Consider the following 15,395-nt stretch of genomic DNA (forward strand, 5'->3'; position numbering starts at 1 on the left):
CTTTGGTGCTCCTCCTCCAGGCGACGAAACGTACCTCGACATCTTCCACGACTTTTCCCTCATGGCCTCCAACGACCCTGACAAACTCAACCGCCGCAGCCACGACCTTAAGCTCACCACCTTGTGAGGAGAGCCGGCACTCTTCTTCACTGGGCTTCCGGAATTGGAGGGTGTCTGGGAATAGCCAGCGGGGGGGAGGGTGGAACTGTCTTCCAGGATCTGGCTTCCAATATGCACACCGTCCTGGGACCCGGGAGGCTGTTGTGCCAGACTCTTTGAAGGATGACTCGGTCGTTGCCGCCATCTTGGTGACTTTGTGGAACTTGAAGAAGGACCTGGTTGGGCGTGGGACATTAGGGGGCAGATGTCAGCTTTCCAAACACCTGGCTTTGGACTCTGGACCCCCACCTAACCCCGACCCGCTCTGCGCCTATGTTTTATTTATTGCTCTCTGCCTTGTCCTGGCTGTTGATGGATCAATCACTGAATTAATTTCTTGACCGGTGCTGTTTCTGCCCACAATCCTCTGTGGGCTTCCTTCAGTCTTGCATCAACCGGGTGAGGATTGGGTCCCAGAGAAGGCTGGGTAAACGTGGCCCAGCAGGGGCTGGGAAAGATGCCAGGCTGATGTCGCAAAGGGCAGAAACGGGGTTTCTGATCTCGGAGACAATGAAATAAAGAAAGTTTTCCACGCGGTTATTCTTTTAGACTGAAAACCCACTCTGTCCTTCTCAGCCTGGAGGGGCTGGCAGAAAGGAAGCTCAAGAAAATGGCTGCGGAAAGGACAAGAATGAACTCTTTTGAAACGAACTCCTTTCTGCCAGCTGCCTGCTTTTCTGACTGCTGCGGTTACCTCCAGTGTGGAGTTTTCTTTTATTAAAAGCAATTGGCTTGTGTTCAGATGTGGCCCCAGTTCCTCTCCCTACTGCAGAAGCCCCACACCCAGGTGGACGGGGGCTGCTTGCCCAGATTCTTCCCTCATGTTGGGACTCCCGTCCCTTTTCCCCAGGCAGCTTCCAGTGGTAGACAAGGAATGCTTTTCCTAGCCTTACCATTGTGCCATCCCTGTGAGATAGGCGAGACTGATTGGGTGCTGCAAGTCAGTTTGGAGCAGCTGTTCCCTCTAAGCTGCATTAGCGTGAGCTAGCTCACCGTTTTTTAGCCTCCGGCTCACCCGTTTTTGGTCTTAGCTCAGGAAAAACGGCCCCAGAGCAAACTCATTTATGTAGGAGCTCACAGCTTTAATTCCAGTCGTTCCCAAAGCAGAATTTTTGCTCACACAATTCCATACAGGGAACATTGGTTCGGAGTAGCGTTTAGCGTGATGGACCCAGGGTGATGAAGGCTTCCTTTGCTGACCTTTGGGCTAGCGATAAACCTCTTATCCTAGCCTTCCTGGAGAGCCAGTTTGGTGTAGTGGTGAAGTGTGCGGACTCTTATCTGGGAGAACCGGGTTTGATTCCCCCACTCCTCCACTTGCACCTGCTGGAATGGCCTTGGGTCAGCCAGAGCTCTGGCAGAGGTTGTCCTTGAAAGGGCAGCTGCTGTGAGAGCCCTCTCCAGCCCCACCCACCTCACAGGGTGTCTGTTGTGGGGGAGGAAGGGAAGGTGATTGTAAGAGAGCCTGTTTAGTGTAGTGGTTAAGTGTGCGGATTCTTCTCTGGGAGAACCGGGTTTGATTCTCCACTCCTCCACTTGCACCTGCTAGCATGGCCTTGGGTCAGCCATAGCTCTGGTAGAGGTTGTCCTTGAAAGGGCAGCATCTGTGAGAGCCCTCTCCAGCCTCATTCACCTCACAGGGTGTCTGTTGTGGGGGAGGAAGGTAAAGGAGATTGTGAGCCGCTCTTCGGAGTGGAGGGCTGGATATAAATCGAATATCATCTTCTTCTTCTTCCTCATTCACAGGGTTCTTGTGAGGATAAAAATGGAGAGGAGGGGAAAGATTTGCTCCGGGAGGGAAAGGCAAGGGATAAGCGAAGCAAATAAAACAAAAAGAGTCAGTATTTGAATACAGCTCTTCACGGCTCAAGTCTCATCTTTTTCATCGGTCGCACCTGTTCTTGTTACCGTGCTGGTCAGGGGATGTTCTGTGCATGCTCAAGGGACCCGATGTCATCTTATTTCCCAGATGGCAGTGGCTGTTTCCCCCTCCCCTTTTAGCATAGCTCAGATTAAGCTGCGCTTGGCCCAGAAGGAAATAGCACCTTCCCTAGCCACAAGTTCTTACAGCATTGTTACATTTTTTTAAAATGTATTTTAATGGTGAAGCAGTCACTGGGGATCTGACCAGGGCGGGGTTTATTTATCCATCATGCAGTTCTGTGAGTGGCTGAGAGGCACCTGAATTCATACCTGTCACAACAGGTGTCCAAAAAGTTTCCTCCTCCAGGGGACAAAAGGTGGCGGGGCTACAACGGGGCGTGGACCGGCTCGGCTTTCTCTTCTGCCCGTTCACTGCCACCCGAAGTGCTGCTCTGCTCTTTCCGGGGAACGCTGGTGTTGACCCCCTCCCTCCAGTGGCGCCTCCGCAGGAGGCCTGTATCGTTGAAGGGGCAGGTAAAAGGGGTGGGGGGGATGTCTGCAGCAGTTCTGTGTTCTCTGTGCTGGGGCAGAGAATGGTCAGGTGGGTCTGCCCCCCCCCCCCCCGTCTGTGCTGTGATGGGGAAGGCTTTGTTTGATGGTGGGGCAGTATCCATGTGAAGCACACCCCCCCTTGGTGTAATTGTTAAGTGCGCGGACTTTTATCTGGGAGAACCGGGTTGGATTCCCCACTCCTCCGCTTGCACCTGCTGGAATGACCTTGGGTCAGCCATAGCTCTGGCAGAGGTTGTCCATGAAAGGGCAGCTGCTGTGAGAGCTCTCTCAGCCCCACCTACCTCACTGGGTGTCTATTGTGGGCTGGGGGGCGGGGAGAAGATATAGGAGATTTTAAGCCGCTCTGAGTCTCTGATTCAGAGAGAAGGAAAGGAAAGGTCCCCTGTGCAAGCACCAGTCGTTTCCGATTCTGGGGTGACGCTGCTTTCACAACATTTTCATGGCAGACCTTTTTACGAGGTGGTTTGCCACGGCCTTCCCCAGTCATCTAAGCTTTCCCCCCAGCAAGCTGGGTACTCATTTGACCACCTCGGAAGGATGGAAGGCTGAGTCAACCTGGAGCCGGCTACCTGAACCAGCTTCCGCTGGAATCGAACTCGGGTCGTGAGCAGAGGGCTCCGACTGCAGGACTGCAGCTTCAGCACTGCACCACAGGGCTCTTTCAGAGAGAAGGGCAGGGTGTAAACCTGCAGTCTTCTTCTTCTTCTAATCCCATACTGATGGGGGGGTTCCTTTTATCCCCCTTGCCCTAGAGGAGTAGGTGTCTCAGCTTGACGTAAAATGGGGGGGGGGTCCCAGAGGCCTATTTTCTTCTCCTGCTAGAGCCTTTCCCTCCCTTCCTCAGCATCTCTCTGCTCCACCCCCCCCCCCCCCGCAATGGGAGAAACTCCCTCCCTCCCACACCAGCTAGTGAAGCGGCTGTTGCTGATCTCACAGTAGAATTCAGCCCCCAAGGAAACCCATCATTTGCTGCAGTTGAAATGGGGCATGGGAGTCCTGGTTCTCTGCCCCCAAGCCCCCCCTCCCTTTGCCTGCAAGGCTGCTGTTTTCTCAGGGCTCCCCCCTCCGCTTCTCCTCTACCCCCCCCCCCCCACCTGTCAGAAAAATGAGATTTCCCAGGTGGGTTGGGTTGCACGGACCTTCTGCTCCAACCGGTTCTGAATTGTCCCCTTTGACTCGGGATTAAGAAATTAAGTAACGTATGTGCCAAGCGGCATTTCTGGGTGGGGGTTGGGGAAAGAATGTGCCTGGTGGGGGGCAGGAGGTGGCTCTGTAAGGGTTGGGGTTCTGCGGCATAAGTGGGCATAGCCAGTCCCCGCAAGCTTTTTTTTTGTAGCGGGAACTGCTTTGCATATCAGGCCACGCCCCCTGATGTAGCCAATCCTCCTGGAGCTTACAGGAGGCCCGGTTCTAAGAACCCTGGAAGCTCTCGGAAGACTGGCTACATAAGAGGGGGTGTGGCCTAATATGCAAAGGAGTTCCTGCTACACAAAAACGCTGTGCTTAGGGCAACCATGCTTGGGCTTGTGGGTCAGCTGGGGTGGGGAGGGAGACTGCCTGTCCTCCCACTTTCCTCCAGAAGTGGGGGGGTCCATCGTGTTTTAGCCCACTGCATTCCTGCTCTCTTCAGGACAGGCCTGGAGTTATTATTTATTAGAATTGTATTCCACCCTCTCCACAATGGTGAACCCGATGTGGGAAGGCAAGAACTGGTGGGGCTGGGCTTCTGTCTTCGAAAGGTCAGGCTTGACACGGGCCTCTTCCACCCCTCTGTCCCAAGCAAACCACTTCCCCCAGTCCAAAACAGCGCTCACACGTTCCAGGTGTTGGTCCCAAGCTAAACTGTAGATGGCAATGTCATCCAGGAAGGCAATGAGAACCTGTAGATAGATCCAGGAGGGCAGCCGTGTCGGCCTGATGGCAGTAGAACAAAGTCAGAGTGAAAGCTTTATATTACCCTTTATATTATCTTATATGCTTTATATTACCCTCCGTTGTTGTTTCAGCCCAGTTAACACAAACTAACAAACCCCAACCCCAACTTGTGATTTTTTTTAATCTGCTTTTTTTTATTTCCATGACTCTACATACTAACTCACGGCCTGCTTTCTCTAGATTTAAGAACATAAGAACACAAGAGAACCCATGCTGGATCAGGCCAATGGTCCATCCAGTCCAACACTCTGTGTCACATAAGAACATAAGAGAAGCCCTGTTGGATCAGGCCAATGGTCCATCCAGTCCAACACTCTGTGTCACATAAGAACAGAAGAGAAGCCATGTTGGATCAGGCCAATGGCCCATCCAGTCCAGCACTCTGTGTCACATAAGAACATAAGAGAAGCCATGTTGGATCAGGCCAATGGCCCCTCCAGTCCAACACTCTGTGTCACATAAGAACAGAAGAGAAGCCATGTTGGATCAGGCCAATGGCCCATCCAGTCCAACACTCTGTGCCCCATAAGAACATAAGAGAAGCCATGTTGGATCAGGCCAATGGCCCATCCAGTCCAACACTCTGTGCCCCATAAGAACATAAGAGAAGCCATGTTGGATCAGGCCAATGGCCCCTCCAGTCCAACACTCTGTGTCACATAAGAACATAAGAGAAGCCATGTTGGATCAGGTCAGTGGCCCATCCAGTCCAACACTCTGTGTCACAAAGTGGCCAATATATGTGTGTGTGTATATATATTTAGGATTGCTTGCCATTCCATGCTTTTGTGTGATGAAGTGTGCTTCTAGCACAGAAAAGCTGACATTTGGAATAAAACTTTGTCGGTCTTAAATGTGCAGCTGTTTAGCAACCCTTTGGAAGGTTGTGGGCAGCGTTCCCTCTACGCTGAGTTAACGTGAGCTAGCTCACAGTTTTTTTAGCCTCCAGCTCCCACATTTTTGCCTTAGCTCAGGAAAAATGGTCCCAGTGCACAATAATTTATGCAGGAGCTCACAACTGTAATGCCAGTAGCTCACAAAGTAGAATCTTGGCTCACAAGACTGCAACGTAGAGGGAACATTGGTTGTGGGTACATTCTGAAGTCCAAAAGGGAATGGAGGGAACTCGAAAAGTCCCGTGGGGTAAGAAAAGCAGGTTTCGTTCTGGCACCAGCATTCATAGCTCTCACATCTTCTGTGTGCTGCTTGGTCTAGGAGTCGCCTGGTGATGTCATTAATCGTGGAAGAGCCCCCCGACGGGGGCTGGGGCTGGCTGGTGGTCCTGTCTGGCTTCCTAGCAAATTCCCTCACCTACGGGGTCTTGCGGTCCCTCGGCATCCTCTTCGAAGACCTCATGGAAGCCTTTGATGCGAGTGCAGCCCAGATCTCCTGGGTGACGGCCATCGCCTTGGCGACGCAGCAGTTTGCCAGTGAGTGTTGCCATGGGGACTACCAAGATTGCCTGGCCTGGGGCTGCCATTTGTCCAGCTGCTTGAATCTAGTAGACTCCCTCTGTGGATAAAGACAGTTTCACCTTTTGTGTCCTCACTGCTGCTTCTTTTACTCTAGTTCCTCAGAGAGAAAATTTCCAAAGCTTTGTCAGGATCTCTGGCCTGGCTGACCTGCAAGAAGCAGATGTAGAACATGGATTTTCCTCCTCATTTTGTTCTTGGGAGGTGGCGTAGGCTTGAGAGCAAGGGACTGGGCCAAGGTTCACAGCAAAGTGGGGATTTGCCCAGCAGCTCCCATGAAAGGAATGTGGGTGGTGGCCACTGATGGGAAAGACCCAGTGAGCCTGGAGACACCACTAACCATTGCAGACAAGACTGAGCTGCAGGGACCAGGGGTCAGACTCACTTTAAGGCATCTTCCAAAGTTCATCGATACATCTTAATTCTGTACATGGTTCCATGTGTGGACACTTGAATCCAGAGACTGAAGCCGTGAACCGACAAGGCAGATCTTTCTACAAACCTGAGAAAAGTCCCAGGTTTGCAGGAAAATGCTTTAAAAAAACAAATACATATACATACACGCACTAAACACATACACGCACTATAATACAGGCAAAGTCTGTAACTTTTAAGACATAGAATGCCTTTGGTGGCCATCGCTAGGCAACCAGAACAGTACTGTCAGCTTTCAAGCCTTGGTTTCTGTCAGTGAAAGACATGGCCCTTTCCAGGGCTGCTTCAGCTTTTGAGGGAGGGTTTGTTGGGTGGCTTGATACAACTTGACTTGTATGACTAGTTGAGGTCTGGTTGCTTGCTAATGTTCAAGAGCAGCCTCCCTATGAAAGTGCAGCGTACTGCTGTGGAAACTCACCTTAAGGCAGTCACACAGGGTCAGCCTAGTCTGTTTCAGCGGGGTGGCTGTGATGACAAAATGAAGGAGCGGAGAGTGATATCAGTTGCTTTGGATTCCCATTATGGAGTAAGGCAAGGTGTAAATGAAGTACAGAAATCGTAAATATAGCTGACAAATATAGCAGTTGCTATAAAGTAGATTGCTGGTGGATGGGGGAAAAGGAAGGAAGCAGAGAACGAACATAAAAACATAAGAGAAGCCATGTTGGATCAGGCCAATGGCCCATCCAGTCCAAAACTCTGTGTCACATAAGAACATAAGAGAAGCCATGTTGGATCAGGTCAATGGCCCATCCAGTCCAACACTCTGGGTCACATAAGAACATAAGAGAAGCCATGTTGGATCAGGCCAATGGCCCATCCAGTCCAACACTCTGGGTCACATAAGAACATAAGAGAAGCCATGTTGGATCAGGCCAAAGGCCCATCCAGTCCAACGCTCTGTGTCACACAGTGGCCAATATATGTGTGTATGTACATATATACACACACACACTGTATCTAATAGCCACTGATGGACCTCTGCTCCATATTTTTATCTAATTCCCTCTTAAAGCTGGCTATGCTTGTAGCCGCCACCACCTCCTGTGGCAGTGAATTCCACATGTTAAATCACCCTTTGGGTGAAGAAGGACTTTCTTTTATCCGTTTTAACCCGACTGCTCAGCAATTTCATTGAATGCCCACGAGTTCTTGTATTGTGAGAAAGGGAGAAAAGGACTTCTTTCTCTACTTTCTCCATCCCATGCATAATCTTGTAAACCTCTTATCATGTCACCCCGCAGTCCAAGCTAAAGAGCCCCAAGCGTTTTAACCTTTCTTCATAGGGAAAGTGTTCCAACCCTTTAATCATTCTAGTTGCCCTTTTCTGGACTTTTTCCAATGCTATAATATCCTTTTTGAGGTGCGGTGACCAGAATTGCACACAGTATTCTAAATGAGACCGCACCATCAATTTATACAGGGGCATTATGATACTGGCTGATTTGTTTTCAATTCCCTTCTTAATAATTCCCAGCATGGCATTGGCCTTTTTTATTGCAATCGCACACTGTCTCGACATTTTCAGTGAGTTCTCTACCACGACCCCAAGATCTCTCTCTTGGTCAGTCTCTGCCAGTTCACAACCCATCGAAAAGAAGCTCTGGGGGCTGCCAGGAGGAGGGGGGGAACAGGGAGGAGGGGGGAAATGAGAAGTCCCCCAGAAATCGTTGTGAGTCCCCCCACTTGCCTATTAAAATTAGCTTGAAAAGGGTGCTGTCCCTTTTTTCAGCCTGCGAAGCATTTGGCTCTCAAAGGCATCTTTTGCTCAGCATTACCCACCTGTGTCTTCTAGCTCTGAACGGAGCCCACTTTGGCAAACCTGCTGCCTCCCAGTAAGATCTAACCAGTGCCAGCGTGGGACCAAAAGGGGTTACTGGGTGCCTCCTCACTGCATTGACACTCTTCTTGTTTCTGCACCTGGCCTCAAGTAGTCATTTGGGGGAGGGATCTTGGCTGGAGATGTGACCCCCCCCCCCACTCTGCTTGTGTGTGCTGTTAACCCTTCCGCCCGTCTTCTGTCCCCTCCTGTCTCAGGTCCGATTGGCACAGCTGCCAGCAAGCGGTATGGGTCCCGGGCGGTGGTGGTGGCCGGCGGCTGCCTCTCCTCTCTGGGCATTCTCGGGGCCTCCTTTAGCACCAGCCTGCTCCAGTTATACCTCACCTTGGGGTTTCTGACAGGTGAGTTCAGCTGCCAGAACACCTTCCTGTCCAGTACCAATGGAACTGAGCTGTGTTGGACTGTATGTAACAAGGCTTTTTTTTGTAGCAGGGATTCCTTTGCATATGAGGCCACACACCCCTGATGCAGCCAATCCTCTGGAGCTTACAGTAGACCCTGTACTAGGAGCCCTGTAAGCTCTTGGAGGATTGGCTACATCAGGAGGGTGTGGCCTAACAGGCAAAGGAGATCTGGCTACAAAAGGAGAACCCACTCCGTCTTTACAAAGAATGAGCTAGAGCCTTGTGAGGAAGAGGCAGGATTTTTGGGTTCCACTTAAAAGCCATCAGTCTTGAAAAAGGCAAGAAAACGTTTGACGCCAGGTGACGCTGACTGGCTTTGTGCTGATGAACTTTTTCTTTCTCCTACACCTCGCTGACAAATTAGTGGACCGAACGTGCAAGACTGTGAAGTGGGGTGATTTGTTTCTTAAAGTATCTGCGTGCAATCTGGATGGAAGAATTCGTTACAGACGTTTTTCTCATGATTTTGGTTTACGAGTCGACAGCAGACTCTTAACCTTCAAAAAGTGCCTGTGTGCACTTTCGTTTATTTTTCTGCAGACTGTTTGAATTCATTTTAGTGCAGACCGTTTGGGAATATAGAGGCCATGTCTTAAGTGCCTGCGTGCGCTCTTGGGTTTCTTATTGCAGTCTGTTTAAGGCAGACGCTTTGGAATATTAAAGTGCCTTTTGGGCACATTTCTATTGTGCACATTTCTATTGTTCATCTCAGTTTATTTAGGAGCAGAGTCTGCTCAGAAGTAGAGGCCAAAAGGGCTTTCCCTATTACGTATATATATATGTTTTGATAGTATAGTTTCACCCTGACGTTTCTTCTATTATAGCCTTGCATAAACTCAAGGAGCCCCCCTTTTCCCCCTGTAATACTCACAAAAGAAGCCCAGGCAGGCAGTGGTGATGGGAAGCGATGGTCACGAAGAGTTTTCCAGGCAAGAGACGTTTAGAGGCGGTTTCCCATTGCCTGCCTCGGTGTCACAGCCCTGGACTCTCTTGGTGGGCTCCCAGCCAAGGACTGACCCCGCTTAGCTTCTGAGGTCGGACGAGATGGGGCTACGCTGGCCTGCCCAGGTCCAGACTGGCCGGTCAGTGGTGGGAAGGGCCCTCCAGGGGCACCCCCGCCATTGGGTTTAAAGGTAAGAGATGGGCGGCAGTGACTCTGCCTTGGGTTTAAAGGCAAGAGATGGGCGGCAGTGACTCTGCTAGAACTCAGGGCTGAGAGATCTGAAGCCTCGACGTGCCTCATGTCTTCGCTCTGAAAGTTCTTTCCGAAGCCTGCTTCGAACTCTTGAGATGGGAGGAGGAAAGCTTGGAGGAGATTGATCATCAACAGCTGACACTGGAGAGTGATTGTTTGTTCAGCTGAGGAACTGGCTGGCAACTCTTCCAGGTCTGTTAACCCTTCCAGCTCCTCCTCGTCAGGGCTCATGACACCATCCAAGTACAAACCAGGGCCGACTCTGCCCTCCAGGTCAGGACACTGACACAAAAGCTTGTGTGGCTTTTGTGTAATGCGAGGCCTTCCTGCCCAGTGGGCATCTTCTTTGTCTTGGAAGACAAACAGGGCTTCTTTTTTGAGCAGGAATGCACAGGAACGCAGTTCCGGCTAGCTTGGCATAGGGAACTAGCACCTCAATTTTTCACCCAGCTACGCATGTGTGTTCTAACTTCGCACTAGGGATTGTGTCCCCTAAGAAAATCCCTTCTTATATGAGCTTCCTTACAGTCCCCGGATTTAGAGATGTTTTTATGCTAGCTAGGCTGAATGTTTTTCCAGCTGCAGAGCTAAGGGGACGTTTTGCTAAAATTCCATACTCAGACCGAATGCGTGACTGTGCATCAGGTATAATAGAGACACTTGATCACCTTATGTTATTCTGCCATCAGTGGACTGTGGCCGGATCCTTTTGGATTATCCCTATTTTATAAACATCGACTTCCCGTGGAACCTTAGGTGCTGGCAGATGTGGACCCCGAAACTCACTCGGCAGCAAAATATTTGTCAATAGTGCTCTCTCTAAAATCATAGAGTTGGAAGGAACCTCTAGGGTCATCTAGTCCAACCCCCTGCACAATGCAGGAAACTCACAAACCCCTCCCCCTAAATTCACAGGATCTTCATTGCTGTCAGATGGCCATCCAGCCTCTGTTTAACAACCTCCAAGGAAGGAGAGCCCACCACCTCCCCAGGAGGAAGCCTGTTCCACTGAGGAACCGCTCTAATGGTCAGGAAGTTCTTCCTTATGTTGAGCCGGAAACTCTTTTGATTAATTTCAACCCATTGGTTCTGATCCTACCTTCCGGGGCCACAGAAAACAATTCCACACCATCCTCTGTAGGACAGCCCTTCAAGTACTTAAAGATGGTGATCCTATCACCTCTCAGCCGCCTCCTTTCCAGGCTAAACATGCCCAGCTCCTTCATCCTTTCCTCATAGGACTTGGTCTCCAGACCCCTCACCATCTTCGCCGCCCTCCTCTGGACCCGTTCCAGCTTGTCTATATCCTTCTTAAAATGTGGTGCCCAAAACTGAAACCAGACTCCAGGTGAGGTCTTACCAGAGCAGAGTAGAGCGATACCATCACATCACGTGATCTGGACACTAGACTGAAGGCCTTGTTGTGCTGCTAACGTACTAAGACCTTAGCTCTAATTTTATATTGTTATAAAGTTTTATAACATTAAAGAGTTTTATGGAATTTTATATTACTATTAGGTAGTCTTTTGGATTATTTAATTATGTTTTGTGATTACGATTATTGGTTTTCCCTCTTGCTGTTAGTCTCTTTTGGTCTTCAATTATTTGTAATTTGTTTTCTATTTACTGTCTTGTTTTATCTTGAGCTTAAGACCATTGGTCAAAGAAGCTAACAAGTAAAAGAAAAGGAAAGGGCATCGGATGGTGTGGCCTAATATGCAAATGAGTTCCTGCCGGGTCTTTCCTACCAAAAAGGCCCTGACGGCGAATCTACCAAGCCCTGTTGCTCTTTCCTTTGAGTGAGGCCCAGATATCTGCAATGTCATTCCCACCAGCAAAGTAGGAGTCCAGTAGCATCTTTACGACTAACAAAGGTTTATTCAGAATGTAAGCTTTCGTGTGTGCATGCAGACTTCTTCAGACAACGGAACGGGGTGCAGTGAGTTGCTGGGCAGTGGTTAAGAATGCAAAGTGGTACAAAGTTAGAATCCAATGGCAAGAGAGTGAAGTTAGCAAATTGGAAGAGCATTTGGCCTGGATAGCATTTGCGTGGGAAGCCAATAAAACAGCCACATGTCAGAATGGGAGATTGATGGTGAGAATGTCATAAGGCAATAAGTGCTGTCTGTTGTTTGGAGAGCCAGTTTGGTGTAGTGGTGAAGTGTGTGGACTCTTATCTGGGAGAACCGGGTTTGATTCCCCACTCCTCCGCTTGCACCTGCTGGAATGGCCTTGGGTCAGCCATAGCTCCGGCAGAGGTTGTCCTTGAAAGGACAGCTGCTGTGAGAGCTCTCTCCAGCCCCACCCACCTCACAGGGTGTCTGTTGTGGGGGAGGAAGGGAAAGGAGATTGTGAGCCGCTCTGAGACTCTGTCCTTGAAAGGGCAGCTGCTGTGAGACCCCTCTCAGCCTGAGACTCTTTGGAGTGGAGGGTGGGATATAAATCCAATATCTTCATCTACCTCACAGGGTGTCTGTTGTGGGGGAGGAAGGTAAAGGAGATGGTGAGCCGCTCTGAGACTCTTTGGAGTGGAGGGCGGGATATAAATCCAGTATCTTCATCTACCTCACAGGGTGTCTGTTGTGGGGGAGGAAGGTAAAGGAGATGGTGAGCCACTCTGAGACTCTTTGGAGTGGAGGGTGGGATATAAATCCAATATCTTCATCTACCTCACAGGGTGTCTGTTGTGGGGGGGAAGGTAAAGGAGATTGTGAGCTGCTCTGAGACTCTTCGGAGTGGAGGGCGGGATATGAATCCATTATCTTCCTCTACCTCACAGGGTGTCTGTTGTGGGGGAGGAAGGGAAAGGAGATTGTGAGCCGCTCTGAGACTCTTCGGAGTGGAGGGCGGGATATAAATCCAATATCTTCATCTACCTCACAGGGTGTCTGTTGTGGGGGAGGAAGGTCAACGAGATGGTGAGCCGCTCTGAGACTCTTCGGAGTGGAGGGCGGGATATAAATCCAATATCTTCTTCATCTTAATTCCTCTATTGCTTGCAAGTCTGGGTTAAACGGAGAACTTGCCTCTCCCAGACTGAATGTTCTTTCAGTTTGTTAATTGGTGTTCAATGTCTCCTTGCAGGTGTTGGCTGGGCCTTGGCCTTTGCTCCGGTGATGGGCACCCTCGCCCGCTATTTCTCTTCCCGGCGCTCCGTAGCCATGGGCCTGGCTCTGATGGGCAACGGGCTCTCCTCCTTCGCCCTTTCCCCACTCCTGCGGCTCTTGGCCGAGTCCCTGGCCTGGCGAGGGGCCTTGCTGGTGACCTCTGCGCTGGTCCTTCACCTGGTGGTCTGTGGGGCCCTCCTCCGCCCCTTGGTCTTGCGGGGGGACCAGCTGGAGTCGGGGTCCTTGTTTGACTGGGCGCTTTTCACCCAGCGAGGCTTCGGGGCCTTTTCTTTCGGCACTGCCCTGTTGGCAGCCGGATACTTCACCCCTTATGTGCACCTGGAGCCTTATGGGCGGGCGCTGGGCCTAGATCCCTACAAAGCTGCCACCTTGGTGTCTGTCGCTGCTCTGTCAGATGCCCTGGCCCGCCTGCTGGCCGGTTGCTTTGCTGACCGCCGCCTTGTCAGGCCAGCTCACCTTCTGGTGCTGTTGAACTGCCTCACCGGCTGCAGCCTCCTTCTCCTCCCGCTCGCCGCCTCCTTCGTGGACTCCCTCCTCCTGGCTCTGCTGTACGGCATCAGCAGTGGAAGCTTCGCCACCGTGGCCTTCGGGGTCCTGCCGGAAATTGTTGGCGTCGCCCGCGTGGTGAACGCCACGGGGCTGTGTCTGATGGTGATGAGCGTTGGGGGGTTGCTGGGACCCCCGCTGTCTGGTAAGGACCCTCTGCTGACTGCCAGGGAATTATTGGGTGGACCCCGTGGCGCAGAGTGGTAAAGCAGCAGTACTGCAGTACTGTGGTCTGAACTCTCTGCTCACGACCTGAGTTCGATTCTGGCGGAAGCTGGATTCAGGCAGCCGGCCCAAGGTTGACTCAGCCTTCCGTCCTTCCGAGGTCAGTCCAATGAGGACCCATCTGGTGTCTTGGAGAATTCATTTAAAGTTAAAGTTGCTTTCTTTCCACCTCTCTCTTCACAATATCTATTTGCTTCTCCCCTTCCGGGTCTTGTGGCTCTCAAACGTCTGATGTTTATTCTATGTGGCTCTTAACATTAAGCAAGTTTGGCCACCCCTGCTGTAGGGTTTTCAGGGGAAGAGACAGTCAGAGGTGGCTTGTTACTGCCTGCCTCTATTCGATGTCCCTGGACCTCCTTGGTGATCTCGCATTCACATACTAATCAGGGCTGGCCCTTCTTGGCTTCTGAGAGCTGATGTGATCGGGCTTGCCTGGGGAAAAGATATTCAGAGGTGGTTTGCCTAGAACAGGGGTGGGGAACAGTGGCTCTCCAGATGTTTTTTTTGCCTACAACTCCCATCAGCCCCAGACATTGGCCATGCTGGCTGGGGCTGATGGGAGTTGTAGGCAAAAAAAGCATCTGGAGAGCCACTGTTCCCCACCCCTGACCTAGAATCATAGAGTTGGAAGAGACCTCCAGGTGATTTTTGGTAAACTCATAAACAATTCAGTGATGCAGATGATAAACCATCCCATGCACGACATAGCTCCCGTCCAAAGGACCATGCCATTTTTAACTGTAGTCCAACAAATTATAAAAGAACCAATCCCAATTTTGTTTCGGAAGTGTCCTTCTTCAAGGAACCGTCTTTTTGCACTCATAGGTTCAGTAGAGTTGAAGTGCCATAATCCATCTCCTGGCTTTCCAATTTTTTAAAAATTCTTTCCGGAACGCCACTACCAATCCTTCAGCATTTGAGAGCATTTGACGTTCCAGTGGCGTTCCAGAAAGAATTCGGACAGTAGTTGTGTCGTGCACAGGGCGGTTAATTATCTGTATCCCAGAAATGAGTTTACAAAAAATCACTTATCGTGGCTTATACTGGGTATTTTCTACACGGAGTGAGCATGTTGTTTTTCTCCAGCTGTGTTCTATCCCCAGCAATCTGGTAGCCAGAGGTACACTGCCTCTGACCATGGAGGTTCCATTTACCCCTCATGGCTGCTGATAGGCTTTCCCTCTTCTCTGAAGTTGTCCTAGTCCCCTTTTAAAGCCCCCTCCCCCAAACTGGCTGCTCAACCCCCTAAAGTCTCCCCCCCTCCCCCTGTGATTCCTCTCCAGGTTTCCTGCGAGATGTGACCGGCAGCTTCACCGTCTCCTTCCTGGCAGGGGGAGCCTTCGTCCTCTCCGCCAGCCTCGTCTTCCTGGCCCTTCCGTCCTTTTTTGCTGGCTGCAGGGCCTGCGGTGGCGAAGGAGGGATTCCCAGGGTCCGAGGGGAGCCCAACGTCCCACTGGCACCTCCTTCAGCATCTGTTCCCCTGACCAGCAAAAGCTCCGAGATATGAAGTCGTCCTGCGCCCGCCCCAGGATGGGACAGCCGTGAGGGGTTCTTCTGCCAAGGGGCAACTGGACTCTTCAGAGCTCAGGATTTCTACATTACAACTCCCTACCAGTTAGG

The 15,395-nt window shown here is 50.9% G+C and overlaps 2 protein-coding genes across 2 annotated transcripts in view; both read left to right on the forward strand.

Moving 5' to 3' along the window:
• ACAP1 (ArfGAP with coiled-coil, ankyrin repeat and PH domains 1) overlaps window positions 1-900 on the forward strand; it is a 42,326-nt gene extending 41,426 nt beyond the window's left edge. Inside the window, exon 23 of the mRNA XM_060255936.1 lies at window positions 21-900. Coding sequence (XP_060111919.1) covers window positions 21-127 — 107 coding nt within the window. The 3' untranslated portion in view covers window positions 128-900. The remainder of the gene's footprint in view (window positions 1-20) is intronic.
• Window positions 901-5,757: 4,857 nt separating this feature from the next.
• On the forward strand, window positions 5,758-15,282 carry SLC16A11 (solute carrier family 16 member 11). Its single transcript, XM_060256487.1, has 4 exons — window positions 5,758-5,960; window positions 8,475-8,618; window positions 12,961-13,695; window positions 15,059-15,282. Exons 1-4 carry the CDS (start codon window positions 5,759-5,761, stop codon window positions 15,280-15,282), a joined length of 1,305 nt encoding a protein of 434 aa, XP_060112470.1. The 5' UTR covers window position 5,758.
• Window positions 15,283-15,395: the final 113 nt, after the last annotated feature.

The sequence above is a fragment of the Heteronotia binoei genome, chromosome 15, assembly GCF_032191835.1.
Source record: "Heteronotia binoei isolate CCM8104 ecotype False Entrance Well chromosome 15, APGP_CSIRO_Hbin_v1, whole genome shotgun sequence".
In the NCBI taxonomy this organism is placed as follows: domain Eukaryota; kingdom Metazoa; phylum Chordata; class Lepidosauria; order Squamata; family Gekkonidae; genus Heteronotia; species Heteronotia binoei.